Source organism: Apteryx mantelli, chromosome 16 (assembly GCF_036417845.1).
Source record: "Apteryx mantelli isolate bAptMan1 chromosome 16, bAptMan1.hap1, whole genome shotgun sequence".
NCBI classification, from domain to species: Eukaryota; Metazoa; Chordata; class Aves; order Apterygiformes; family Apterygidae; genus Apteryx; species Apteryx mantelli.
Genome location: NC_089993.1, coordinates 15,196,777 through 15,224,434, shown reverse-complemented (window position 1 = coordinate 15,224,434; position 27,658 = coordinate 15,196,777). Strand labels below are relative to the sequence as shown.

Sequence of the window (27,658 nt, the reverse complement as noted above, 5' to 3'; positions counted from 1 at the left end):
TAGCCTTTTGGGGGGATAGAGGGGTAATTTTGTACAGTCTTATAAACTTATCTGGACTAAATGCTTGGGCCAACCCAAGGAAGAGGTGGGAGAAAATGGAAACTGTGTCTTTTGGCAGCTGTACTGATTTATACTGGTTTAAATTGTTTGTCAGACTATTACCGGAGATTCTTTTATTCACAAATAAAGCTTTATTTAGAGCCTGAACAGAATGATTTGTTTGTGTTATCTTTTTTCTGTAAGCAAAATATACTACATCTAATTTAGAAGCATATTATTTGTACTGCTGCAGTCACTGTGTGAGTCTATTTCCTCCAGTAAGTTAATCATTTCTATTATATATGATGTGGATGTTTTCGTGTAAGACGGGAAGGGGAGAAATCGGAGCTCTGTGTAATGATATTAAGCTTTTAGGCATATAGACAGCTTAAACAGACTCACAGCTGTTTAACATATGCCCTCTGCCTGAACTCATTTTTATCACTTGATATCTGACTTCTCTCAATGTATAAAAAGTTGATGTGATTGATGCTTGGTTATATAATATTTGTCAGAATGAGCTGAATCATTCTGGGTATGGATTCAAGAATATAGAAAAATAAAGCTGAAAGAACAAAAAACCCTGTCTTTTTTGCTTTTATTAAGCTTACTTAAAGCAACTCTTTGTTTGCTGGAGTTGGTGGTTGCTGGTTTTCTAAGCAGCAATTGCTGAGTGATTTAGAGTACATTTCTGCTCTTTTGTTTGGATTTCATTTGCAAAACCATTTAGAGTTATAAAACTGTCAACTTAAGAACATTCTATATGCTGTGCAAGTGAGGGCCTCATGTGTAATGTTTGTGTTGTTCTCTCTGTTTTGCGTTCCATTTGAATTCTCCAATATATCACCATTCTTCTTTGAGCTGCTTATTAGAATATGACTATTCCTGTAAGTCACATGGCCTTCTTTAAAGTAGGAAGAATCTTCAACGTAATCATGAAATTGTGTCTTAGATTAGTCATTAGGTAAAAGAAAGTAGACGATCTGTTAATCACAGTGTCTCACCCTTGCAAAACCTAGTCTATCAGTCTAGTAGTAGAAGGCTCTGCTGTTGCTTAAACACTTGAAATTTAGCAGGAGTGACTGTAACTAGAATTGAATCATACATCTAAACATGAAAAAGAAAGGACCAGAACTGGTAGTTACATTAATTACAAGATTTGAAACAGAATATGGCACCTATCAGAACTCTCAGATCCCTAAAATAACAAAAAGCTTAGTAGCTGAAAAATGTTATGCAAACAGTATTACCTATTACTTGGAATTTTGTTTGCTATGTTCCCCTTCTGCAGATTTTCTTTGGTGACTAAACTCATCTTTACATTGTATGAAATTTCTGCGGCCTGAATCTGCTGTGATTCTGCATGCAGTTCATTGCTGGTGTGGTTCCTACAGGTTCTGCACGCAGAAAACTCAGAGTACTGTCTGGGTGATTGTATATTTTTATTTTAGGTTCTCTCTTCCAATTGTTCAACTTCATAAGGTGCTGCAGATTTATGATATCAAGTACTTCATAAAATTATATAAATATGCTGATGTCAAAGCTTAGAAGCAGACAGGAGCTGCATCACTTTTGGGGCCGGAACAGCATCCTGACAAGCACTTTAAGGTGCTTTGGGTTTTGTTCCTCTCTCTGAGCAGCAATCCCACCTTTCCTGTTGAAGAACTTCTGTCTCTGTCGCATAGGTTTTTCCCAGCACAGCTGGGCTTTAGTCTTTGTTGCAGTATTTCCTGAACTGTGGGCTCCCTGCAAGGGAGGGGGAATGCAAAAGGTGCTTGGTGGGCTGCAAGAAGCTATGATTGCCGGGTTTGTTTGCCCCATTGGACCATGCTAATTGCAGCTTAAGCAGGGCAGATGTATAAACAGTAGAGTTTACATGCAAAAAAGTATGCAAAGCATAATAATTTAGAGAATACCTTTCAAGTTGGACGCCTTAGGAACTATAACTATTTTTTGTTTAATTAAAATACATATATATATATATTGTACAAAAGGAGAAAATGTATTTCTGTAACCTACTGTTGAGCTGAATAGATGCCTGAGAGTTGGGAATTCTTAAGCTGAGAAGTTCCGCTGTCTGTTTAGATACATGTTACTTTGGGCAACTCATAAAGTTTGGCTGAAACTGCCAGCATGAACCATTATTTCCTGTCACAAAATTTGTTAAGAGTACTCAATGAATCAGATTATTATCTTTTATTTTTCAGTTGTATCCCAAGCCTAACCATAGCAAGATCTGGGTGGATAGGTACCAAAAAAAAAAAAATGTTGTAAACATTTTCAAAGCCAGGGAAGGTATGAATCAAGCTGTTGTTTATAACTTGACAAGTTGGAAATTATCATGAATTTGCACCTCTTATTGTTACTGTATGCCTGGTTGCTCATGTACCATGGAAAAGTAATCAGCACTTCAGACTGACTTGGAATTTTTGAAGTGAATTAATAGAAGTTTTTAAGAGTCAGCAACAGATTTTACAAAACTACTAAATTAAATATGAGTTCATTCAGAGAATTTGGAAAAATCACGCATAGACGTAAAATGCTTTTGTCTCTGCTATCTTGAAAGAAAACTGGGCGTTGACTTTCCTGGCCTCTCTAACTTCTGCAGTCTTCCCTTTTCTCCTTGTCCTTACATTTCAGTAAATGTGCTGTCCGTACCACTGTGCGGAGTTCATCTCTTCAGTTCCACCTTGAAACCTTCCAGTATGATTTTAGCTCCCAGTATTCCAAGTGAAAGTACCCATCTCTAAAGATGGTTAAATAAAAAGACAAAATGAGAGAACCTCTCTATCTCACTGGAAGATTTTTTTTTCATTTGGGGATTGCCATTTTGTTTAATGTGTTTTAGCAAAGATCCTGACTTTTAATTTAATTTTCAACAGGGAAGTATGATTTCTGCTTTCTCATTTCATGTTCATAAGACCAGAATGTCTCATGCTAAGGTAGAATGTTACATTTTAATTTTGATTTTAGTTTGAAATTTCTGTCTTAAAGTATGTTGTATTATTCACAAGTAAAATGAAATGCGAAGATTTTCTGTTTCCATTCAAAAGAGAGCTCTGACATCTTGATTTTTTCCAGACTTATCAGAAATTTAAAAAAATTCTTAAAGATCAGAATTTCCTTTGAGATGGATGTTCCATTTGCTCTTAATCTTTGTCTTCCTTTGCTGTCCTTCCAGCAAGTACAAACTACTTCTCTTTCAAAGCTATTTGCAGTCTGTTCCCACTCTGGCCATTATCCCATGTGCTATGGAGATGTTGACTTTTCTCCTCCACTAACAATTCAAGCATTTACCTTTGACTGTCTGCATTTTCTAATGACCATCTTCAGTGGTCTCTACCATGCAGCCCCGTGTGCACTGAAGAAGTTCCTTGTAACCCTCCACTGGGCCACCTTACTGTCCTTTTCCAAATCCTTGCTTAAAACTCCTTTCTCTTGATGCCTGCAAAATTATGTGATAGCAAAACAGTTATGTGATACACTTAATCCTTCTCTTAGTGGGTTGGTCTGTACTTTCTTGTATTCCACATGTTATTCTGTCTGTAATTATCCACTATATTTTATATTTAATTTTAAAATTATTTGGGCTACAGCTGTCTTCTGTTGTGTATATATTTGTTTTATCATCATAAAGCATTCATTCATGTCTCCTGCATACTTTCATAGTGGAAATAATAGGTAATTACAAAATGACAGGTACTTTGGTATGCACATATTCTATTCAAACAGTAAAATGTTTCCTTTTCTTTCAGGAACTTAATTGAATAATAAGCAAAATGGCATACAAATTAAAAGAAAAAAATGTGACTTGCCTCCTCAACAAAGATGTAAAATTTAATCTATCCATGTAAAGTTTGAGTAGGAAACTAAAGTGAGTTATAAATTCCATCCACATAAATTATGGCATTTATTTTATAAATATGTGGAAGCTATTTATTATTGAAACACAGATTAATACAATTTTATTTTAGGATAACTTGCTAGCTGCCTTCATTAAAAAAAAAAAAAAAACCACCACCACCTTTTGTGTTGCATTTACAATTATATTCTTCAGTGTGGTCTACTGAAATACAAACAGGTTTTATGGAGTATTTTTACTAAACAGTCGACAGGTTTTAATTTAGGGTCTTAAATCATAATTGTTTTTCAATTTTCTGCTCTGCCTCACAGAAGCATAATGAGGGCACACCTGATGCTATAAAAAACAGATGTCATTTTAATGTTCCAGGACTGTGTGATAAATTTGGAAATCCTATGAATTAGTGTCATAGCTATATAGTTATCAGGGAGCTTAAAAGAACAGAAAACATGTAAAGCGTTGCTAATTAAATAAGATTTGGGAATAGATTGCAGTTTAATTTTTGAGCCTTTCAAAATACTGAAAATATGGATATAATTTTCTTAAGAAACTTCCAGGAGACCTTTTCAAACTGGCAAGTAACATATTCAAATTCTTGCTTCCTAGGAGTCATTTTTAATGAGACAAAATTACTTGGACTTGATCATTTTGATTGGATGAGCAACAAACAGACCTAGAGGAAAGCTAGATCATGTAATTTGTACAAACTCTTAGAAATATTATTCCCTTACATTTCTCCTTAAGACCAAACTTCTTGAAAAAACATATTCAGCATGAACTGAACTGCATGTTAGATACAAATGGAGCTTTATGGTACTTGTTCCTTTGAACAGGTTCAAATTTTGCACACAGGTGTTCAAAGGTCTCTTGCAACTGATGGAAATTACATAGATTTCTAAGAATAATCATTTTACAGGAAGTAATTTTCACAGTCTGAGTTGCCCGTGTCTAGTTACCCCTGCACATAAAGTCAAATGCAAATATCTCTACTTTCCACCTCATTCATTCCTTATTTTGAGTTAAAATACCTCTCTCTTCATAACCAAACCTGCTAAAGAAATGGTTCCTGCCCACTCACTTTTCCTGCGTGTTTGATTTTAGGTCTTATCCATCACAAATTGAAAGTCATATGTGCCTGCCTACATGTGCATGTGCAGTCATGTGTGCGTATGTATGTATGAAACACTGGAATATTTACATAGTGATTTAAAAGACCTTAGTATATCAAACTATAGTGATTCTCCTTTTGTCAAATGATGGATTTGTAAATATGATGAAGTAGTTTCTTCTTTTAATTGTCTGTGAGAACACAGAGTTTGAAAGTACAGCATATATAGCAGGACACTGATTCCTGCTAGTTACGTATCCCATTGAACACTGGAGCTGAGGCTAATGACAACAGGTTGGTAAAGAGGTAGGGTTTTGGTTTTTTAGGAGTTTTTGATGCCTTTTTACAACCAAGAATTGTTTCTTCCTAAGTCAAACATGAAGATTCCCATTTGAATCATAAGGAAAACTGGCTTTCCTAGGGAGTAATAACTTTTAACTAATTTAATTATTAGTCCTCTGCTTCGCTAGCCTTTCCCACAGATGGGGGAAAAACTGTACCTTCTCCAGCTCTATGTTTATTTAGGTTCCGTTTTTTTAGTCAGAATAGGTACGTTGTAAGGAAGCAGTCACTCAGTTTCAGAATGAACAAACTAAATATACTCAGCTGAATGAATCTAATACTGCCAGCATGAACCAGTGGTATAAATGAGGAGGGCAATACCTAGAAGCTTTACAGTATTCAAGAAGTATCAGAGCATGTTTGTTTGCAAGGGATGGAAGCAGTCTTTCTCTACTAGTGCAGACACCAGTATTATGTTTCACCTAAGACTGGCTATCCAGGTGCTTAGCAGACCCTAATAGCACTTTTGTTGTTGCCAGTGTCATTGAATTTCAGCCTTTTTGGAATAGTTCAAATTGTTTGGTAGAGTTCCAGATTTCCCCCTTCATGAAACTTTAGATAGGCGAGATTAAAGCAAAGTGTTGATGCCCTTCTGCCTTTAAAAAGGCTTCATCTAGTTTGCTGATCGTTACGAAACCTTACCTACTGTTTTTTAAAAGCTCTTTTACCAAGACAAATTGCTGTAAGGACAATCAATATGAATTATTAAGAAGTCTTGGCTATGGTGAAGTGTGATTTGTTGAGGACAAAGTACTTCTGATGATATGAGGATATCAAGACTAGTAGAAATGTGAGAAAACAGATTCCCATTGGTTATACTTTGTATCTAACTCAACAAAGCAACCTGAGAGATCTGAGATCTTCCAGATCTCCCTGCTCTAAAGTAAGAGTCTGAAGGACTGGGTCACTGGTCAGTGAATCTGCTTCAATATCATTGGCAACTTGAACATGTCTTGCCTTCTGGTATGACTTCTGGAATATCTGTATTTGGTCAAAACACTTCTTAACAAGAAAATACATGACACCTTTTTTCTATGTTGTGTGTTTGTAAGGAACATGTTCTGTTAATAGTAAATGCTGTGGAAACTCATTCCACTTAGCTTCTGAAAAGTGCATCATTGTCAACAAAAATACACTGCACTCTGCTTTGAAGGTATTTATATCTTCTGCTGCAAGAATAACGGGGAGGAATATCATTTGAACTTGAGAATGTCAGTACAAGTGATGCGCATTGCCTGAGTCCTGCCTAAGCATTCCTCTTCTGAAATTTTAAATAAAGACTTAAGTGAGTTCTCCTCTGCATAAGGATGCATTTTTCTCTAAGAACAGTGAAAAATAATTTGTTGTTTGGTTTGGAAGTGATTACCATGATTCCCTAACCATGCAAGAGTTGTCATTTTTGCAAAGGACCTGTGTTGGCAGTGGTCAAAACATGGAAGAGATTTTGAAAACTGTGGGAAGTGAGGTGAATCTTGGGTATGTGGCTATGCCCCAAAAGTTATACTGGGCCATTTTCTATTATGAATCATAACCTTGCTTTTTTATTGTTATTTATTTTTCTTTAATTAAATTTTCAGCTGTAATTTTGCTACTGTCTTTTATGAAGAGTTTCAAACTAGACTGATAACATCAGAGTAAAAACTTTTTAGTATTTAGAAATTGCTTCAGCTATTTTCATAGTTTAGTCAGAACTGTACATGCTTTAAAAATGGTTAAGCACACATCTGTGCAAAAATAACAGTCCCTTACTTTCAGCGATGGAGCTGTTATCCAGGTCATTTTTTAAGCGTGAGTGTCTTTTGCATTTCCATGTGATGAGAAAATAATAAAGTAACCCTAAAAGGCTGTATTTTCCAAAGAAGGAGCAACATTTGCACCTGCACAAATATTTATGCACTTGTTGTAGCAAAATAAGATCCCATAATTATGTAAGTAAAACAGATCATTGCCCACACAGTTACTAGTTTGTACATATAATTATTTGATCTGCTAATAAACAGAATGACTGTTCATATGACAGGGACCTAAGCCTGAACTCCAAGGAAGATTGTCTTGACTTTCTCAATTACATGGCTCTTCAGGAGAGTTACCATTATCATTCTTTTCTAGCTGAGAGAATTAACCAAAAAGATTTTCTTAAAAAATCCACAAATCTGCACTATCATGCATTTTACAAGAGCTAGCATGAATTTCTTTACAACAATTTTGAATATTTAAGTGGATCCTTATGTACAAATGATGGTTCTTATTTTGAAAAGTAATGAGGCACAAGGACGTTCTGTCTGGTGGTGCAGACATGGAGGAGGTATTGGGAAGACTCTTCCCACCACCGGTCATTCAGACTCTGCTTATACCTTTGAGGTTTGGGATAATGAGGCGCAGCTACTGTGCCAGCTCGCATGAAACGTCCCCTTGGGACCCTGGGAGGAGGTGGAGACATCCAGTGCCTCCCTCAGCTCTCTTTCTGGCAGCGGGCATGCACGGTGCTGTCAGCATCTGGCAATGGCCAGGACAGAAGGGGCAAGCAAGGTGGCTCTTGCTCAGCAGGTACCTATTTATCGTCTGTCCCAGCGTATTCCTGCCACTACTGGGAAAGAGAAGTATGTGTCATCATTTTCACCTACCTTGCGAAAGGCAGGATTTGATTTCACCCTTAATGTCTCACTGAAGTCTAGATAAATCTTTTTTTTTAAGTTAGTCAAAAACTTGTGAAGGATTTTTCTATCTACAACTGTCACCTGTATCTTTACTGTTTTTATGGGGGTATCTGCTTAAAAAACATATGCAGTTGGGTAATGACAGAATATACAAGTACTGAGTAGAACTAAGTTGGTCATTCTTAAACGATGTGCCAGAAATGCCCCTTGGCTGTAGTAATAAGTAATTGGAAAGTTCTTTTAAACAAGATAATCAGATTTGTAAGTGTTGAGGATGAATGAGATTAGCCCACGTGCATACAAGTTGCTATAATTTATGGTATAAATCAGCCACAGAACTCGGTGCAAGTATGTAGTGTATGTGGCTGCTATGGTGATTAAAACACAAAAATAAAACAGATAAATATGCACCATACTAGAAATTCATTACTGGCAGTCTTTCAGATCGCAGGCAGTTTCGGCTTGCGGTGTCGGCAGTGTTTCATAATCCCACATAGCAAAAGGGACCTCCTGGAGCAGGGAACACAAAGTCTTTCTGGAACGGGTGGAGTTATGTAATGGCCTGATTCTACCTTGTCAATAAGCAAATTACACACAAAACTGATAAACAAAAAGCTTTTATAAATATTTTAGAGTTCCCTGAAGATTAGTGGCCTGACAGAATTTGAAAATGGTATTAGCTTCACGTTAACTTGCCTGAGAGTTAACAAGGAGGGACGTGAGGCAGTCTGTGGAAACTTAAGTGGAACGGTGTATCTCTGATTGCAGACTTGATACGGGGAATCATTCAAAACATTGTACTCACCTCGGTCTTGGCTTTGGTCATGTGCTTCCTAATGTTTCAGCTGCTTTAAGATGTGGATAATACTGGTCTTAGGCTTTTGCTTGCAGTGTTTCCAGCAGCTGCAGGAGCCTCCCCAGCCAGGGGTGACAGTCCATCCTGAACGTGGGCTTTTGCTGAGTGCGCTCCCGCCTGTTCTTCCCTCTCGCACCTCTTAACATTCTTCTGCTGTCAAATCCATCCCCCTCCTGAAATGCAGAATGATGCACTTGTCTGATGAAGTTTTTCCAGGCAGCATTCAAATTAAAAACAAGCCGTTCATTTTCTTACCACTGTCGAGAGGGTGAAGGGAGCAAGGAGACTTAAAACTCTCACTTCCTTTAAATCCCCGTCAGGATCTGCCGAGTGCTGAAAGCGAAGTAGCTCGTCATGGTGATCCTCAGAGTTTAACTTTCGGGGGGAGGGAGAAAGTGGAAAGCAAACTGAATGCTGCAGAGGAGATTTCTCTCTTCCCCCACTGGGCCTCTTGCCGACTGTTTTTATTGATTTCAATCACTGGAGGCTAGCTAGCTCGCCGAAGAAACACTGTGTAATGTGTTCTTTCCTGGCTTTCATTAAAGAAACTCAATGCAGTGCGGTCACGCTGCCGAGCGCGCCTGGCAACCTGCCTACACGCTGTGGTACCTCTTTCATTGGAGGAGAGCGAGCGCTTGGGTTGCTTGCTCCAGCGAGGATTTCAAAACAGCTTATTCTCCGCTTCCACCTTTTCTGAGCCTAAAGCCATTTGAAACTTAGGGAGAAATTATCCACGCTCGTAAAAGGGATGGTTTTGCCGGTGACGAGAAAAGGGCTGAGTGCTGCGACAGGCTCATGCTCAGTTCATTAAAAGTCTCGCGTGCGTTTTTGGGGAGGGGTTGGGGGGGGGCTGCGTGTAAGTCGCAGAGATGTGGATACAAATGACTTCTCAGGGGTGCTCTTTTTCTCTGTTTGTGATTCCTGTCTTCCCCTGATTGGTTAACATGCTTTAATTATGGGTAAGAGAGTAAGTGAAATACTTCTACAAATATGTAAAAATTCCTGGCAGTGTTGTAGTTGCAAATGAAGCAAAACTACATTCCGCAAGACTGCGTTGCTGATGTTGTCTTAAATATTCCTGTAGTATTCAAGACTATGATACAGGTGGGCAAAAAAAAGAAAGAAATGAAATATGGTATTAATTTGTGCTTTAGGACTTAATCTGTTAAAATATGTATTTTATAGGAACAAATAGTCTGCAAAGTGGAATTCGACAAGCTAGTTTCTGTAAATCACGTTGTTCTGTGCGCCTGTAAATGCTTCAGTTTGATTTATTGAATTGTGCAATTTCTTCTTATTCAGCAGTTCATCCTGACAACACTTTCTGTACTCTTCAGAACTGGACGCAACTGTAATAAATGTGTAAAGATCACGTAGTTTCAAATTAAGCCAAGTTTCAAGCTAATAAAGCTGTGTTCATTCTAAAATACAGTTGCAAATTTAGGATGCTGCCTGATCACTTGTACTTAGGAGATACTTTAGCTATGTGCGTAAGGGTGTGGGGTTTTTTTCTTTTTACATTTATACAGTTCCTCAAAGAATCCTTTCCTGGATCAGAAAGATACAAAAGCTTGTTCTTATTTAAATCTGGCTTCCTGCAGGACTTGTTTGAGGTTTTTCTGCCTGGTCGTATCTTCAGAAACCTTTCCAAATCAACATAATGTAATTTATTCCCAATGTTTCTGTTGCCAGGGGTTGAGATTATAAAAACAGGTTAGTTTTTATGAAAAATTTAATTTTCCTCTGTATAGTTCTACAGACATGATATAAGGAAGCACATTGCTACAAATGTTACTTTTGATTCAAAGTTTGCTTTCTTCATGGTAATGAAATTTCATATGCCCTCTCTGGTCGTACTTCTTCTGTTCATAAGGTGGTAACTAATAGAAAATAGTTATTTAAATTTAGTATGGTTGTGAATTATTTCATGTTAATACTATAGCTGTGGTCATAACATAGTTCTTTCTTGTTCATAGTTCTCAAACCTCAAACAGTAAATCATTTGTCAATCTTTCTTTTAGGAACCTTGCATCTAAGGATTTGCCAGCCTTTCTTCCTTGCAGTTTTTGAACTGTATTTATAGATTTTGCTTTTTTTTTTTTTTTTTTTAAGCTGGCAGATGGCCAGTTATTTATCTGCCTTCATACGTATTGTGCAAGAAAGAAACTGAACATTTTGTATGCTAAAATAATGGGGCAAAAGGCTACTTGTAAGCAAAATTCATTGTGTGGCTGGTCGGTAGCTTCTAGTCAGTTCTTGGACAGTGAACAAAGCCCCTTTTTGATATTGCCCTATATTAAAAATAATGGAATAACATGAGCTTAATGAAGAAACAAGGCAATACAATGCTCCTACTATGAAAAATGTGGTCATCCATTTCCTCATCTTTCTCTTTGGAGTTCAAAAATTTGAAGCCTTCTTTATATATTTGTCACTCTTAATCATGCTTGCGGCTTGCTTTGCCGTTCTGCAGACTTCTGTTATTGTGCTGGTAGAAAATGATAAAAGTCCACTGACTGTTGGAGGGGCTCAATTCACTGGCGCCAATGGTAAATTCGGTTTCCTCCCTTTTTCCCCATGTTTTCCAGTTCTTTTCCTGTTGCCTTTGTGGAGTGTCCTGTTCCATCACTTCTCTATTCCAGCAGATTCTTTACATTTAGTTCTATTTATCAGGGTAGGTTACAGTTAGGGTCACGCAGAGTTTGTCACGTTGCTCGCAGAGCCCCGACGCACTGTTGGTTGCAGCAGTACAAACGATGCTTTCGGCCCCAGCAGAGCAAACGGGTGTGTTGTGGTTTTGCCTGTTTGCGCTTGCTGCTATAGGTCGGGAAGCAGGGCTGAACCACTGAATAGAAGTTCAGACCTACATAGCTGAACCCCGACGGCAAATTTATAATAAACGAACGTTAAGTTCTTTGTGGCTGTTTTCAGCGTTTCTGACTCCATTCAACCTTTTTGTGTGCTGGCAAAAAACAACTGGTGATGCAAGTGTAGGATTCTTTAAAACAGTGATAAGCAAGAGGAAGGAGCAGAAGCCTTTAGAAAATATATGAAGTTCCACTCAGGTATGAGGCAGCCAGGAGCCTTTGGTTAACTATAAAACTGGAAACAAATTCAAACATTTACTTGCTAGTCTGCTGAAATGCAACAAAATTAGTTTGCCTTTAATACCATGTTTGTACTAGTTCCATAGCTATCATAGTTCATAGTACCCTGGCAGTTTGAGCTTATGTGCAGATTCAGCCTCCGAAAAACTGTATTTGTTTGTTTTTGCCACTCCTGCTGCATAAGAAAGGGTCTGATGTCTTCAGGAAATCCTGTCTGGGGTAAAACTTTCTGCCTTTTCCAGGCTGCCTTGCAGTTACAGTTGTTTCTTTTTTGTTCTGAATTGTTTAGCAGGTCTGCTTTACGCTGTTAAATGCTTTACTCGCTCCTCTTTGAGATGACTGCCTTTTTGTGATGGGCAAACTCATTCCTAACCACCACTTATAAAATGTTTTAAATTTGGGAAATATTTCCAGATTACAAATAATAATGGAAGACTTCAGTTGGTATGTAAAACTGCCACAGCTGAAGCTATCAGCTGTTTTGAGTCAGATGTCTCACACTACTTACGCTGTTACTATGTTTACACAAATTTAAAGACTGGCACTGATGAAGGGCACTCTATGGGCCGTCACAGTCCTTTGCATGCAGATTGACATAGTATAGCATGAACTTTGGGAGTTTGCTCGAGGATAGGATGTCTGAGCTCGCATCTCCTTACCCTTGCGAAAATGATGTGGATTTTTAATCAGCATATGTGTTAAAGATTTGGGGATCTATCTCTTACTCAAAATATGGCATCCAGTGGCAGTATCCCTCTTAGCACCTTTTCAGGCCTTCTGGAAAGTTTCCAAGTGGAAGATTCCCACCTCCTTAATCATGGAAAGAAAAACCCTAGCTCTCTCCTCTGAATGTCATTCATTCAAGTGTGCTGACCTGGCCTGACCTCGTTTAGATTGAGATCTAATGAGCTCGCAACCCAAGGTGGCATGGTAGCGCTCAGCAGGCTTTGCAAATAAGCAAATGTTGTGTTTTTCTGTATGCATGTGTTTTAAATTTATCACATCAATAAACAAGTGTATCGCACGCTCAATATGGACTTTACAATGTTGTAGTTAAGAGTAAATTGTAGCACTACAAATTGCGATGTCACTTTATAAATATAGAAGGGGACAACGTGGAATATTTATGATCACGAAAGAATGAAGTCCTTATTGTTTTTAAATTTAAATACAGATGAGATAATACTAAAACGCTTAATCTGAATGGCTCACAAATTTTGGGCACATCTGTCAGAAAAACAGTCATATTAATGGTGCAGGAAGAGTAAGATTAAAAAAATAATGCTGTTGATTTAAGAAAGGAGAGATGCATCAGGAGAGTATCATAATGGAGACCAAGTTAAAATAAATACAGCTAGGCATTAAATTACATTGAAAGTTTTGGGTTTGTTTTCTTTTGAGTCCCAGATTGGGGGGTGGAGGGGAGGGCAGAGCTGGGAGTTTTTTTCTTCTTTTTTTTAAAGTTATTGATAAAACTACTATCAGCCTCAGTGGGGAGTATACCCCAAAATGCACATACTTTGTGAGGGACATAAACCTTGAGGCCTTCAAATTAAAAAGCAGTTAAGGACAGACTGGTACATACCACTAGACTAATAAAGCTGACAGGTATGGATAAACGTATGGTTGTAACTAGAAAAAGTCATTGGAGTTATAAAATTCCAGGCATTTTCACAGCAAATGTGTGGGGAGTTCCAAACAGAAGTCTCATGAATCATATTTTTGTTGGCCTGAATGATGGTATGCACTATCCGAAGGGTACCTTAAGCTATAAATCCCGACTCCCTTAACCCTGGAAGAGCTCCAGCCCCGAAGGGAGAACAATGCTCTTGTTTCAGAGGGCCACAGCGCATAAATTGTTATGCTGGCAACAAATGTTGTTAGGGCTTGGTATTTATGTTGGGACCTACTTATGGGGAGGCAGCAACTTGTTTTCTTTTTAATGGAGCAGTCGGAGAGAGGGATAAAAAGCTTTTTGATAATGTGAGGAATGTGGGGGGGAAGGGAAGGTACGGAGATACGCGGTTACTGTAAGGCTGAAGCAGCAGAGGCCTCTTTATCAGGACGGCTCTAATGATGTGCCACAGTCGCTTTATTTGAAAGCTTCATGGCTCGCAGAAAAAGTAAACAAATTCATTACATTATTTTTAAAAGAAGATTAAGTGTAGTGTGTTGTCTGTTGGACAGCTGCTGTGGTAATCTTTTACAAACACTTTATAAATGACCACCCTCAGTGTTTTCCTGGGTTTTGCATGGCAGGATTGTTATTTTAATAAGTACTAGCGTGGCTTTTCAAAAGAAAATGTTGTTTCCTGTAAAACAATTACGTACCTACCTTCACCCTAAATATTATTTCTTCTCAGCATGAGTTACAAAATGTCTTCTATACAAATGCAGTATATGCTGCTTTTTTGTGTCTGTGTTTGCACATGAAGGCTGGCTTTTCTGTAAAAACAAATAAGTATTTCAAACAAAAAAGCAAATCTTCTATGTTGTCCTACTCTCATTTATTCTAATGTCTGTTTTCTTGCCCTTTTTTGGTCTTTGAAAACAGAAGGTTGAAAAGATGAGTCAGGAGTAAACTTAGATGATACATGAATTGATGCTGAACAAATGTTTAGTCCTCAGCAGGTGTTTTTGGCAAATAAGATTATAGTCAGGTATTGTCTTGTTTAACTGTTCTTTGTTTGCATGTCAGCAATAATAATGATATTTAGCACCATGTCTGGGTTTTCGTTTTAGAGCACTGGACAAACACTAACCGATGTAATACCAAGGATTTGGCGCTTTATAAAAAGTGATTTTAACCAACATTTTCATAAAGTAATTGATCTTTTTGTGTAATTCAGGTTTCAGTTATGGGTTCCCATAACTGGTGAAGAGGCATCAGAGGGAGTAAGAAGAGCATTGCTTTTGCTTTCAGTTTGTCCTCCCAGGGGGTTCTCATGCTCTGGTGGAGATAATTTCACCCCACCTTGCAAGTATGATGCTTTAGTTCCTCTGAGATTTAGATACTCGTTTGACTTTAGGGTGGCTCATTTGAACAGGTTGATACCGTCAAATAGCTTCTCAAAGCAATAGGGACGTTAAGGGCCTGTTAAGTTCCTGGCAGGGCCCCCTTCCCCACTGGACAGTAAGTAGGTGTTCTAACCTATCATTTAATGACACTTTCTTCCATAGCAGCTGGATCTGAGCAGAGTCCACTCCATGACTGTAATTCTTGTTCTTGAAAATGTTCCTAGAGTTTAGACTCCTTTACCTTCCTCAAGATGGGGATGCGAGACACTAACACAAGTGCCATAGGTATTGAAGCTAACACAGAATCCTCCAAGCTTCCTTACTTGTCTCCGTATACTCCACCTTCCTGGGCTTATAGTTGAAGTGTTTGAGGAACATATGGGTTTGAAAGAAATATCAGAAAAGCATACTCTGCTGATTTTGAGCAGAAGAATTACAGATCTAGATATCTCAACACACACTTGCGTGCAATCACCCCTTTTTCTGTCCTTGTCATACAGGAATCTTCTGAGCCTCCGTTCTGCTTTACAGTCTATTTGTGTACAGATAAGGTAGACATTTCCTCAGCCTTCCTATATCAGTGCCATTTTTGCTGCTGTTGGTTGCTGTTTTTTAATACCCAGCGACCTCACCTTCTTCTAAATTTAGCTTGTCCTCATAGGAAACTGTTTCTTGCTCTAGTTGTGTTAACAAATCCAGTACAACTGTTTCTGAGAAAGTGGGTTAGTGGATGGGGTCACTGGCAAATTGTTACTGTTTGGTCAGCATCTGGATCATATTTCACATTTCCGTATGCCATTATGTCTCCACAGTATCAAACATAGCCCCTTCTCCTCTTGTTAAAAGTCAGGAGCAGGAAATTTAAACTGTGTCTTGAGAGAACATGCTAAATATGGCAAGATACAAAATGGAAGCCAGACAACCTGTTCCAATCTAAGCCCATAACTTAGAAATGTCTCAATATTTGCAATTTTAAGTTGGCTACAAATGATAGTAGGGATGTACTGTAGCACAGCAAATAGGAGCAAAAAACCCCAGCTGTCATCATAGAAGCTAGTACTTATAGTATTTTTGTTACTGGGTTTCTGTTGTTAACTTGGAAGAGGAGATGACATGTAAATGGTCTTCAGTGTGCATACCTTTAGCCTCCTTAATACTGCAGTGCCTGAACCATGGAAGCGGCTAAGAAGCAACAGTTCCTTAAACCATAACAAAGGTGGCAAGTTTTATTCAGGACTGTGTGAAGTCTGTAACTCTCAGATAAGCTAAGAATTAGCTTGGACCATTCAATCTTGGACTTGGAAAAATCCAAAAGTAAGGCCAAAACAGTCCAAGAGTCTTGTTTTCAGAATGTCATACTTTTCATTGCTCAGTTGTTATTGGGAGGCTGCACATAAGAGGCAGTTTTACAGTGTCCAAATTCCTACTGCTCTCTTGAGGTACATAGGGATTTGGATACCCAGATGCTATTTTGCCTACAGTTTTATGAAGGTTCGTGTCAGATAATCATCAAAGTAGTTAGGGTTCTGTAAAGGGTAAATTTCTCAAGAAGACATGATAAAACTGGTATTTGTCCTCTACAGTGTGAATGAGGAGGGGAGAGGAAGCACAGTCATAGCTTGTTTTAGACTACAGAGTGTTCGTACAGGAAAATAAATTGTATTAGAACGTAGAAATCTGGCAGGGAGATGAGTAAACAGCCATCTAGCGTTACGCTAGCTGGAGCTTTGTATGCTTCCAGTTGATACCTAGCCATTGATACTTGACAATTCAGTGGGACCATTGCCTGGAAAAGTCATGGATCAACAACTCATGATGCTCTGGAAATCACTGAAGTAAGTCTCATCTTGTTATGGAACAGGTTTGTATTTGTGTACTGAGTGATCTCACACTGGGTTCTCAGCAGAACTATTTAATGCTCTTCATCTGTATTTTAAATAAATATTTTCATTTTGGATGTGCCTATGCATTCATGTTTTCAATATGGATCACTAACTGTTCAGTCTCTAAACTAAAGAAACATCAGTCTTTGTGAGATGTGTATGTACACACAATATACCCAAGGTTGGTAAAAGATGATCTAGAGCTCTTGGATTAAGATGGTAGTTGTCACATCGTCTCCTCTGGCATAATGGAAATTTCTACAATAAAGATGAAGCACCTATGTGGAAGACAGTTTTTCTCAGTCCAGGGCAGTGTGAGATTACAGAACAAACTGCCCCAGAAACTATGGATCAAACGAAAACTCCACTTCTCACACTTCAGCATGTATATGTTAAAATAAAAAATCCATACCCTTCCTCCACTGCTAAACAGCCTCTGCTGCTCACATTTCTCCCTCCCATATGAGAGAACAAACAGCACAACAAATTTTAGGTATGGTGTTTAATGTAAGCTAGAAGGTGTTCAGATTACTGTATTGCTGAAAACAGTATAATCATCTATAGAGGGCAAAACAGTGTTTCTGCAGATTTCTGCAATTGCAGTATTTACAATTCTGTGAATTGGGCAGAGCAGAAAATTGATGGAAGTATAGTGTACAACTTGAAGCTTCTAGTTTGAAATATTTAATGTTTTCATCAATTGCATTTCTGCATATTAGTTTGCATTCCTACAGGAATATAAACTTTTTCTATAAATATTATTTCAGGCAACAAATGAAGAGAAAGATCTTACTGCGGAGGAAAGACGAAAACTGGAAAGAAAATTAAAAAAAGAGAGAAAGAAAAAAGAAAAAAAGCTGATGAGAGAAGCTGGGATCTCTACTAAAAAAGAGGAACCCAAAAAGCTGTCAGGATCTGAGCTGGCTCTGGCCTATTTAACTAGGTAAGAATACTAAAACCACTACAGATGGTCCCTATAGAAGTAAGCTGTAAACTGTGCCAGAAATCTAGAGCAAGCTGAACCAAGTAATAAGACATTAAAGCAAATTCCTGCAATTAAGTACTAAGTTAATGTTTCATCTCAGTTGACACCCTTCCATGCAGTTGTTCACCCCATTTTATTTATATCACAGTTACAACTGAAGGATGTTAAGTATGGTACAAACATTTTATAAAAAGATAGTTCTTGTCCTGAAGATGTTATAGTTGAAACATAAATATCACTGGGTTAGCTGCAATTACAAAGATCAAAGGCATATTACAGAAAGGATTGCACTGGGGAAATTAGTTTTGTTTATTTAGTACACTGTTTTAAGCAAAGGAGTTTCATTTGTTCTCTTTATATAAGCAAATTTCATTAAATGGTTAAGAATTATGGTGTCTTAATTTAATCTAATGCAAATCTCTGATATTTGGATATTTGTAAATTAAGATGGAATTATGCAACTATTTTAAAGTTAACAACAATGCCTTGTCTTTGCATGCCAAAGTGTATAGCAAGTACAGTGACTGATTTTGGATTGGAAGTAATTACCTAATCTAGTTATCCTACTTTCTTAGAATACTTAAAATTCCATCATAAGGCAAAGTCTATGGTCAAAATAAAAAGGATTAAAATAAGACATTCATAGTATAGAACAAACAATAAGAGGTCATGTATAAACAGGAAGATAGTGTTTATTTTTTTCCAAACTGCAAAATATTCCCTGTCCCTAAGAACTCCAGAACACTGTCATGGTACAAATAGTAGGTTACCACTTGGAATAACTCCAGTGCTGCATCTCTGGCCATGCTTAAAACTAAAGTATTCAGACTGTCTGAATTGTTACTTGCAACTTTCAGTGGGGAAGGAGGAAATTAATTGCATTCCAGGCAGAGGGACATGTGCATTTTTGTTACATAACCTTCAGCATGCAGTGATAGCAAAATGGCAATAATATTTTTGATCTGGAAAACAGCTGGAGTAGTTCACTGTTTTGAACTGCAAATGGATTGACAGTGGTGAACTACCATCTGTGCAAACTGTACTCTGGTATGTGTGTTAGTAAGTGGTGGATATAGAGACAATGGTTTTCAGGTTTGGAAAGCAAAGGAGTAAGCTGTGGGTTTTTGGTTAAAATCCACTGTTATTTTTATGGATTTTTGCCTTGTTAGGTGAGAGAATATGAAACCTACTGTATTTGAACTGATTTGACTCCAGAGTTTCACTTTACCCTTTCCAAAATATCTTGAAACAGTACACCTGCCACATAACTCAGTCATGTCATACATGGAGTCCAATGGCTGTATGTATGGCATTAGGTTATCAGGGATTATTTCATCAACAGCTGATTTGAATTTCATAAACTTAACAGGGGTAGTCATAAGATGTGAACTGCTAAGCAAACATAACTGTAGATGGTGTTCTAGCCACAAATGTCATGTGACCATCTTGCACTATTGTAAATTACTGAAAAATAGCATAATCCTTTTATACTTCTAAAGTTTTTCAACCTAGCAAGATTGGAAAAAGGAACAACATTTGGTTTTAAAGCCATCAGAGAGGTAATATGGTAGTTGGGGAAAGTAAACTAAAATCCCGGCTCTTAAAGTCCATTGTAAAAATCCCAGCAACTTCAGTAGATCAAGGATTTCAGTCTACATGTTTTTGTAGTGTTACAGGCATGAATAATACATGGGAGGATAAGGTAATCTTAGAGATGCAAGAGCTTAAAATAATTGGAAGTAAACAAAATAGTGCTGTGGATTTATGTTTTGCCCCACCTACAATAAAAAGCCTTACATTAAATAAGGGTTGCTAAGTGAAGTGGAATCTTAACTCCCTGACTGCATGTGAATCTCCTGTAGGACAGGTGGAACTTGAAGTACTGTATGATAATTAAAACTGTCATTTTTATTTATTAAGAGACTATTCACAGCATTAGAGCACAACTGTATGAGGCTTTAGCTTTGGAGAGAAAAACCTTAAATTTGTTTTAATGAAATGTCTTTTGATAAGTTTCAAGAAACGTTAGAAAGCATTCAGTGGAAGATTTTTGTTACAAATCTAGGTTTTTGAGGTGCACAGGAAAATTATTATTTTGTAGGTAATACATATTTTAAGAGGTGGAATCATCTTTTCTGATATGTGGCATGAAATAAAGAGAAATTCCTCATCAGAGAAGTAAATTTCTCTTTTAAGCTGAATGGCAGGAGGAAGTAGCAAAATTCTAATTGGAGAAAATAAAGAAAAGCTAGTTGATGATGGCTGTTGTTTTGGGGGGGATGTTGCACTTAGAAGGCCCTGCTTCTGGAATAGCTTTGTGTGTTCTATTAAAAAAGTAAAATGGAAGTAGCAGGCAGCCCACAGGCAGCAGTTCTTTCTTTGCTGAGGCACTAGATGACTTTCACAAAGACGTGCCTCATCCTTTTAGCTGCGATGAATTAATGAAGGGAGCATTTATGAGCGGGAGCGAGGCACGCGGAATGCAGGGGAGGGCCGGACTGCTAATTGGATACTTTACTTCCTGATGCCTTTGATACAAACAATGCCGCAATTAGAGTTGGGTTCAGGCTAATGCTTAGCGTGGAAGAGCAGCACAAGTCATGCGGCTGTCCATGACAGAAATACTGCTGCGTGCTCCCTGGGCCAGGGGCTGCTAGGGGCCTTCATAAATTTCTGTATGCTAGGCACAGTGTGCTGTAAACCCACCAGTTCTTCCAGTTCTCCAGATTTGTTACTAGTGAAAGACAAAATCTGAAAACAAACAAGCAAATAGCCCCTAATGCTTTACCAGCCTCCTGAGTTCAAATTATCATTTTATTGGAGGACCATCCTAACAGTTGAGGTTTTTTTGGTATGCTTGCAGTGGCCGTATATCAAAGTCCATATGTAAAAGAAGCTGATATCGACTAGCAAACTGCCGGCCCAAGCTAGACTTTAGAGGTGCTGAAGGGTTTGCCCTGTGAGCTGGATGACATTGATAACCCAGACCTTTCTCATCAGAATGAGGCCAGGAGGGACACACGAAAGTTTGCACACACAGAAGTTTTGGCACTCTTCATCTCATGGCTCATGTTTCTTTCTCCCTCACCTTGCATTGGCCTGTGAGAAGAGTAAGGGAAAGGAAGAAAGGTCTTTGCTTCACCAGTTTTTCTCTCATCTTTCTCCACAATGAGATAAGCTCTGGCAGTTTCCCAGCACAGTTCTGTCTAACTTAGAAATCACAGCATGCCTATGGAAGTAGAAAAAGGAAAGTCTACCAACACCATGTGCTCTAGCTTTTTGGAGAAAGCAGAGAGAAAGATCTGAAGATACAGAGGATTAAAAATAGGGAGCTGAAGCAAAAAGGGGAGCAGAAGGGTTATAAAACTATGAGAAGGAGGAAAAAAATGTGGGATGAGGAAGAAAAACTGGTACTGAACAGAAGGGAAAAAATGTATAAAATTTCTGCAGAGGAATAGGGAAAAGCAAGGGTGAGGAAGTGGTTAAACAAATTACATAAATCTTTTCCTTTTGATGATGATATGCCTCTTTTATGATGATAAGTGACAATTCAGGTTTAAAGCTGAGATGAGAAATTCTCTCATTTCCTTGCTTCTTTCAAAATATAGAATACAAATTCACACTTTTCTGAGCATTGAGTGCCTTCAAGTGAAAAGATGTTGCAATTCATGGGAATGCTAATTAGACTTAATTATAACCTAACTAACCTTCTATGGTGCTAAAATGCTGGCAGAACGCGTTTGTCTTGGCAAGTTACTCACTCCTAGAAATGTTTCTATTCTTGTGTTTGGCTTAGAAAGTTCATTGCTATATGAATCTGCACATATGGTTTTCTCTATCACCCATCAAAGTAATAGGGATCTGAACAAATGTTACCAAGAGTATGTGGAAGGCCAAGACTGATATCATCTGAAGTAGAAGAAATAGATAATATTCCTCTCTGGATATTGCTGTGAATTACCTAAGCCTTGGAATAGATATCAATAATATCCATAATAATGGATATTGATCACTTGTTAAAATTTCAAAAATAAACTTCTGGAGCATGTTCTCTTTGCTCTGTAATGAACTATATTATACTAGTAATATGTATTACCAGAATGTTTCCCAAAATTTCCTATTGAGTGGGGAAATAGTGCAGCTCTGTTAACAGAATGTCTTTTTTGTTGAATGCTGCAACTAAGTCATAATACTGCTGAAAACAATATCGAACCTGGGGTCCCTGTTTATTTGCTGTGTTTGCAGAATGAAAAAAGATCCCAGCCCTTGGCCAAACAGTATTACACCCAGTGCCTAGCATGGGGAATTTTAAATCTGAGAAGTAATGCTTCCTTTCAGAGAACATACAAACATCAGGGACATTGCTCTAAACTTTTATATCTAATATGTATAAAGTATATAAAGTTGATATTTATGCCAAGGTTCCTGCTGGAGCGGAGGCCAGCTAGGGAAGGGCATTAATAAGTAGCTTAGTGTTAACTCAGTGATAGCATCTAGGAAGTTCCTGATTTTGAAGCAACCAGTAAACCGGAGTGGAGGCCTATGCTGGACGCTAAAGGGAAAGCAGTATCTGAGAACTGTGACCAAACAGCCGAGAGGAGAAAATGGCCCTTCAGGAAATCACAAAAGTATGCAGGATACCACATCTGGGACCTGGTAACTGTATTGGGAGAGCTCCTGGGCAAATAAACCCAAACTCATTAATTTTGAAAAACAGTTCCTAAATTTAAACTAAATCGAGTGGGCTTGTGTCAGGTTTAGTGTGTGCCTCGTTGGTCCATAACATTTTTAAGCTGTTTCTCTTCTCACGGTTTAAGTGTTTCTTTTAGTCTGAATCAGTGATGATTTCTGAGGTCTGATTCCAAACTTATTTAGGAGAGTAGTGTAAGCAGTTTCACTGGTACCAGCCTTAATCTCTGTTATTTTCAGACTTGGCACTGGTGTTGATGTTTCACCATCAGTGGCTTAAGCTTTTAGATACTAAGAGTAACAGATTCACTAGAAATCTAAACATACATAGATATTTTTTTTCCTCCCTCCAGAGACTGACTACTTGGGTTTGACAGCAGTTATCATGTAGCGTCCTTTCTCCTTCCTCCACCCTCCTGAAAAGACAGCAGTTTTATATAGGGAAGATGTCAGTGGATTCTGGGAGGGAGGCACAAATGATGTGTTTTTGAGGCCCTCCCTCTGGGCGTACATAAAACCACTTATTTGTAAGTAAGATCACTTCATGTTTGGAAGCAGATCTGAAGAAAAATGTTTTGCTCTGATTTTTTTTTCATGTTATGCTGAGATTATATCACGTTTAAGCAGATTCAAATTCTGTTTCTTTACAGTATAATTCATATGGGGTTTTGGTACAAATTAGAATGCTGTGGCCTTTCAAAGAATGGCAAATATATTTCTACTATGTTTTAATATTCTGTGTAATTAAAATTTGACATTAATATAGGGTATGTTTTAAAGTAAGTTTAAATATCTTTCTAACCATTTGTTGCTGTTGTTTTAGCTCAGCTAGAACCTATGGTCTCAGTATATTCATTCAGAGTCAAATATTATTGAATATTCCAGACAGATTTTCTGTTACTAGTCTTGAGAAGAAAACTATTTGAAAAGTATTGAGATTCCAGAATCTCGTCTCCTAAACTGTCAGAATAAATAGGAAGAACCATACGCTCATGTAATTAGTAGAGTTTAAATCATCTGAATGGTTAGTAGCATCAATGCCAGTGTTTCATTCTATAAATTCCCTAGGTGTTAAGCCGCTCTAAACTTTACAGGTCTTCATCAGAGTTTCCACAAAGCTTTAGCAAATTGTTAAAAGTATCTCTGTATCCAGATTTTTTTCTCACTTAATTGTGACTTTGCCATTGTCCCCAGAATGCAATTCCTAGCATATGTAACGCTTGTAAGAAGGACTTTCATGAGCTGATGCAGACTGTAGCACAAAAAGCAGGAAAGTCTCATTACAAACTCTCCCTACATAACAAAAGCCAAGACCAATGAATGAGTTTCCTTTATGATAGGGAGATACAGCATTTGCAAAAGCTCATCACTTCTCTTGAATTTCATAGACTAGTGGAGAACTAATCAAATTATGAATCTCAATTAGCCAATAGCAAAAGTACTATGTGAACTTAAGAAAAGCTATTGTAATTAGAAAGGAAATTGTTGCTGAATTCCCTTTAAGAACTGTGGCTTTAAGGTGTCTTGAAAGAGCAGCTTTTCCTTAAAGATTAGGGAAATAGTGATGGAGGATAGTTTTGCTTTAGTAATTGAAGGGCTATTTTTTAAAGGTTCAGAGGCAAGCATTAACTATGGATGTAATTAATTTATTCATACATGCTTTTGGTCATTTTGTCACATTCATTAGTTATATAACAAACCTTATGAATCCAGAGAGTCAGATACGGGAAAATTTGTATTTGGCATTGTTCTGCGGCTGTTTTTTATGAACTTGGCAGGCACTTTCTACTATCTGATTTCTTGTGCCCTTTCTAACACTATAGAGATTTGTGATTTTGTTTTAGCACTCTCCTCCAACTTTCTCTGTTGCCTTCATTTTTAATTTCTACCAGGGCCTAACTTGCCTTTAAGTGGAATTTCTCTCCTTGACCTCAATCAGTGTGTCTGTAAAACCGAATGTTGGCAGACTGGTATTAATAATTGAACAGGTCTTCTGCATTTTAAAGGAAGTCTCTGTCTCTGTGGCAGAGAAAAAGTCTTACCCTGACAATAACAGAGTGAGTTAGGTTATCATCATCCCATGGTCCTTGCATAACTTCAGTAACCCTTGGCAGGTGATGGAGCCACATCAGTTTGTTTATAGTTCCCTAACAGCCCCAGTAGTACCCAGAAACTCTACAAAGCAATTGGATGGATCTTTGAGCCGTATCATGTTGTGATTTCATGTTTAATTTGCTGTCTGCTAAAAACCCTTTGCCCTTTTTTTTTTTTTTGGTAAACTATTACTCAGTTTTGTGGAAATTTCAGTGTTGGCATGAATATGCCAGCTGTAACCATAATCAAGTTTTCGCTGAATGTCATAGGGACAATACTTTTCACCTCACTTCAGCCTGGCTGTAGCGAAGTCACACACTACCATTTCAGAGCTGGATTTATAATATACATTTCCAAATGTTAGTGTTCTCATTATCATCTGATTATTCAAACTGTGCATTTAGGATTCTGTGAATGTCATGTTACACTCCAGTAATAGCAACACAGAGCTTTTGCCTGTTTAATCAAGATGTGTGACTGCAGTCCAACATGATGATTTTCAGTCCCTACGATACACTCATTGACTTCTGGATACACTTTTTTGTATCTTGGTGGCAATTGATAGGAGAAACTGTTTTGAATCCATGCCAGTGTTTTTTTAACCCCAGAATGACATACACAGGAATATTACGCAGGAGTTAACTTTTAAAGCATTAGTAACTTCTTGATGGGATAGCTCTTTTCTGTCATTCTGTTACAACACTTTTGCTGCTTTGCAAGAAGCACATTAACATCTAACTTTTAATTTATTGAGTTTGTGCAGATTACTGTTGCTTATATATATCGTGTCTTCTTCTCGACCTATAAATATTATAGCTATCCAGACTAAGTAGCCTAGGCTGTACCTGTAGAAGGGCTCACCAAAAAAGGAGGACAACAGTTTTGGTCTGCAGCTCTGCCACACGAGTCCAATATGTTATGAAGACTGTTAAAGAGATGCCTGAACTAGGTCTGAACAGACTGAGGTGCCTGCATGGCACAGGGCTGTGCAGACGTACGAACTCCAGTCTAGAAACAGAATAACCAGGTTAACACTGAGATGGACCTGAGTTAATAAGTTTTGTCTCCAGACAAACAAGCTTGGGCATGGCACAGAGCTGATACTGCTTCCAATGCCAGAGCAGATGCTGAGGCTTCTTTAGCTGCAACTGAAGATAAATTTGTTGTGTATTAAAGCTAACTGCGACAAATAGTGGTATTAGTAATTACTGCTTAATTCTAAAAGCAGTGATCAAAAGTATGAAAAAACAATTTTAAGTAGCTTGGTGCCAATTGTAGTTATTTTTATCAGAAATTCCTGGGAAAAACTTGAACCATATGAATATATTCTGGATATCCAGAATGCTATCCTGGAAGTCCTTCCAGATAGACAGAATTACATTTTTTATAATTTCAGTCATTTCTAACAAGTCCTCTCCATACTGATATATCAAGCGCTAGCATTTTGAAGAACTAGTTGCTTACAAATGTTTTTGGATGTATTCTGCCATTTCTATCTTGCTGTGTAAGCAACTCCAATTTCTAGAAACAAAACATGATTGTTTTGAAGATTCTGAAATGTTGGGTTTTAAGACTTTGAGCTTAGTTATAAGCAGATGTTCTTAGACATTGCAGATATTTCTGCCACTGTTTTCAACTCATTCAGAAGTAGGAAACCTCAAACATTGCATGATTTTCCAGTCAAAAAGTAAATGCTTATGATTCAACTAAGTCAGCTAAGCCTGGGAAAAGCAACCAGACTCACAAGACTTTTCCTGAAAGAAACCTTTTAGGGTTTAGCCATAAGTATTATTCTAGATTCTAAAACCTTTCTATTTCTTATATGGAGTAGTTCTGGAGTAGCTCTCTGATCGATTTACTTAGCACTAGTGCATGGCTTAAGAGGAGAAAGCAAAGGAAGCTGATGTCCGTGCTAAGTTGTTGTCAGTCAGAATCAGTGGCTGTTGCATCTTGCTAAATCTGCTCATCATACTATTTAGTTTATGCCAGAGGAAAGAGATTTCTTCTTGTAATTTCCATAACCATAATTGATCACTAAATTTTACAAAAAGGGAGATATGGAATAAGAAACTCTAATCCTGCTTTACAGCTCCAAATCAAATCATTCATCTCTCTAAATCTTTGAATTAATTTTGTAGAAGATTACAAGTACACATCTCAAAGCATATTTCAGTAAAAGCTGAAGAGTGATTTACTTTGAAACCTTCTGTCTCTTTTCTTCTCCTCTTTTTCAGTGTGAAGCAAAGCTGTCAAAATATTTACTTGGGACTTTGGTTCAAACAGTTTCAGGGGAAAATGCTATATTTAATAGCATCATTAACATGAATTCTCAAATTCTTTTGAAATGATATCTATCATTTACAGGATCAGCTGAAAAAAAAATTATCAGCTAACCATACCCATCCTTAAATGTATTTTTATTTTGTTTTTTAAAAAGTATCTTCTCTATCTTCTCCAGATCATAGTAATGGTAATTTGTTTTTTTATAGTACCTTTAAGGATAGCATATCATTACTGTATTTTCACAAAATAAAATATTTTGACACTAATGTATTCACTGTTGCTATGACGGCCTTTGAGACATTGTTGTATTGCGCCATTTTTCAGATGGATAAATTAAACAGTGGTTGAGTTTGTGACTCACCAATGCCCTTGCACTATCCAAAGGTCCCTTCAACCAAGTGACATGGAGGAAACTAGACATAGCTTTCTTCTCATCTGAACATGGTCTGTTTTCTTTGGCCCTGTACCAAAGTCTGGTCTCAACAGACCTGCAGAATTTTTCTCAATTCCTAATTCTGAAAGAGGAGCTTGCGTAGATTTTTTCTGTGGTGCTGTCTCGAGACATTCTTAGAGGCCATGAACTTCTATAGTAATTTGGGGGTCAGCAAGCAATATGGGGGTTAATATTCCACACCCTTAGGCTACTTTGAGAGAGAGCTTTCTGTCTCCAGTGGTCTGGATCTTACATCCACTGTTTCCCACTACTTTTCATAGCAGCAACATTGTAAAATTAAC

At 37.7% G+C, this 27,658-nt stretch overlaps 2 protein-coding genes across 10 annotated transcripts in view; one reads left to right on the top strand and one right to left on the bottom strand.

Annotated features, from left to right (window-relative positions):
* The window catches only part of GPR146 (G protein-coupled receptor 146), a 56,929-nt gene extending 47,580 nt beyond the window's left edge, over positions 1–9,349 (bottom strand). For 3 of the 5 annotated variants that reach the window (XR_001293766.2, XM_013950962.2, XM_013950963.2), the window contains exons 1-2: positions 9,120–9,349; positions 8,814–9,037 (exon numbers count right to left, since the gene is read on the bottom strand). The gene's annotated coding sequence lies outside the window, so the exon portion shown is untranslated. Of the gene's footprint in view, positions 1–8,302; positions 8,519–8,813 lie in introns of those variants that run through there. The other 2 variants (XR_001293767.2, XM_067306183.1) reach the window with 2 other exon arrangements.
* The window catches only part of C16H7orf50 (chromosome 16 C7orf50 homolog), a 135,628-nt gene that overhangs the window by 90,779 nt on the left and 17,191 nt on the right, over positions 1–27,658 (top strand). For all 5 annotated transcript variants that reach the window (XM_067306187.1, XM_067306186.1, XM_067306185.1 and 2 more), the window contains exon 3: positions 17,640–17,815. In XM_067306187.1, the coding sequence (XP_067162288.1) occupies positions 17,640–17,815 (176 nt within the window). The remainder of the gene's footprint in view (positions 1–17,639; positions 17,816–27,658) is intronic.